Genomic DNA, 2,038 nt, shown 5'->3' on the forward strand with positions numbered 1-2,038 from the left:
TTTTAAAGGATATTAAAATAGAAACCATTATTTTATATTGTAACATTTTGCAAGATTACTGTCAAGTACTGATTAGCCTTGATGAGCATAAGAGACTTCTTTAAAAAAAAAACATTACAAGTCTTACTGATCCCAAACTATATATAATGCAATAAAAACATTTAATATGTCACTATAGTTCTTAATATGATTAAAGAACTTCCAAAGTTTAATTTAAAACGGTCATATCATTAATTTTGAAGATATGCTTGGTCAAAATTCATTGTTCCAAATCAAATCAGATCTACTTCATAGTGACAGGATTGTTTTTATGTATCTAGAAATATGTTCAAGCAAAGCCAAAGACAAGTTGGTTGATGCAACAGTGAAAAATTCTATATCTCGTTGTCCAAGGACCAGATATCTCCAGCCAGGTCATTAGCACAGCCCTGGATGGTCCAGGTGAGTAGAGCGAACTGGTTTAGGACCTGGTCTATGTTGAAGCTTGTCTTTTCTTGTACATCACCCAAGTACTTTTCCAGGTCTGTGGTGGTTTGCCAGCCATTACCAAAGAAAATGTGGCGGAATGGGACATCTCTCAAAGAGACATAAGGAGAGAGAAAATTATGCTCCACCTTAAAAGGAGAAAACAAAGACATGAGAAATTGGCCCGTATGTATCAAGCAATGATACAAGATGAGCCTAGAAAGACCAAGAGAATAATAACTTCACCTTCATTATGCGGTTATTGATTATGCGACACATCTCAAAGTCATTCTGGTCGGTATTCCTTATGTCAATATTTAGAGAGGCTGCGGCACGACTGTAGGAACTCTTTGCCGCATTCAGCCACTTCGTTGACAAAGACTCAATTTTATCGACCTGTTAAAAGAACATTGAGAATCAATACGTTTTTTATTGTTTCTCATTGCAAAAACAATGCATATGACAAAAAGCATTACCGTGTCATTTTTGAGAGTGTCAACGTGCTGGGTGATGGCGCTCACGTGGCGGGCAATCACATCAGAATACTTGGTAACATCTAGTTTGAGGATGTGGTCATGGACGAGCCGAAGGGCCATCTGCCCAGCAACCTGAGCAGCAAGCACGGACAACTCAACCACTTTCTGATCGGTGATGCGGTCCAGATGCTTTTTTTCATCCATATTTGTGCCTAAAAACTGTTTATCCTGGTGGAAAAACATCCTAAAATGAGTATGCAAACATTTGGATGACTCTTTGTTTATGACACTTATGAATAGAGCAACATTTTGGGCTGGCAGTCTCAAAAAACCACTGGGTGATGAGCTTGAATGGTAAGGAAATGGCTTGTGGTATTTATTTAAGGATCTGGATGCATGATTAAAAGCATTAATTTTTAAAATTACAATAGACAGGAAAAACACTTACCGAAGAAGAGATGAAACTGAAAGAAACGGATGGGATTCCAGAGAGGGCCAGGAAAGGATATGCACCATCATCCATCTGCATGGGTGTCAGACTGAGCACAAAAATAGATTCATATACATCACATCACCACAGAAACAATCACAATTATATTGATATTTCCATCATTAAAACACAAATCAAAGCAGATTTACTCACAGTGATGAAAAACCACGACCATAACTCTGGAGAAGGCTTGATTTTGACCTTAGGCTTTTGACCTTTCCCAGGGTCTTCTGCAGAAGTGTGTGCAACAAAGGACTGGCAGAAGCTCTAAAAGAATCTGCACCTGTTGATTAAAGAGAAACGCATCTAAAAATGTCAAAGAATAGGGAGAAAAGTAGGAAATGGGACTGTGAACGGAATGAGTGGTTCTCGAACTTGAGCACCACTGAATTAGCTCTACCAAATTTCTCAGGGTGCATAGGCACTAATATGCACTTTTGTTAATACAAAAATAAGATTCAAATTTAAATTTAAAATGAAGGAATTAAGATAGAATTACATTAGTCTATAAATTCAAATAATAATAATAATAATAATAAATTACTTAAAGCTGCAAGCAGCATTGAAAGGGCCCTCGCACCCAGAGCCACCTCCACCCGGTGGCCTT

General features: G+C 37.7%; 1 protein-coding gene across 1 annotated transcript; it reads right to left on the minus strand.

Moving 5' to 3' along the window:
• Positions 1-124: 124 nt before the first annotated feature.
• On the minus strand, positions 125-1,932 carry LOC107683170 (transferrin receptor protein 1-like). The gene is made up of 5 exons (XM_016479243.1): positions 1,585-1,932; positions 1,390-1,480; positions 942-1,169; positions 712-861; positions 125-614 (listed from the first exon to the last, which is right to left on the minus strand). Exons 2-5 carry the CDS (start codon positions 1,468-1,470, stop codon positions 375-377), a joined length of 699 nt encoding a protein of 232 aa, XP_016334729.1. The 5' UTR covers positions 1,471-1,480; positions 1,585-1,932; the 3' UTR covers positions 125-374.
• Between the last annotated feature and the right edge of the window lie 106 nt (positions 1,933-2,038).

The sequence above is a fragment of the Sinocyclocheilus anshuiensis genome, unplaced genomic scaffold (genome assembly GCF_001515605.1).
Source record: "Sinocyclocheilus anshuiensis isolate Anshui unplaced genomic scaffold, SAMN03320099.WGS_v1.1 C33005918, whole genome shotgun sequence".
Classification (NCBI taxonomy): domain Eukaryota; kingdom Metazoa; phylum Chordata; class Actinopteri; order Cypriniformes; family Cyprinidae; genus Sinocyclocheilus; species Sinocyclocheilus anshuiensis.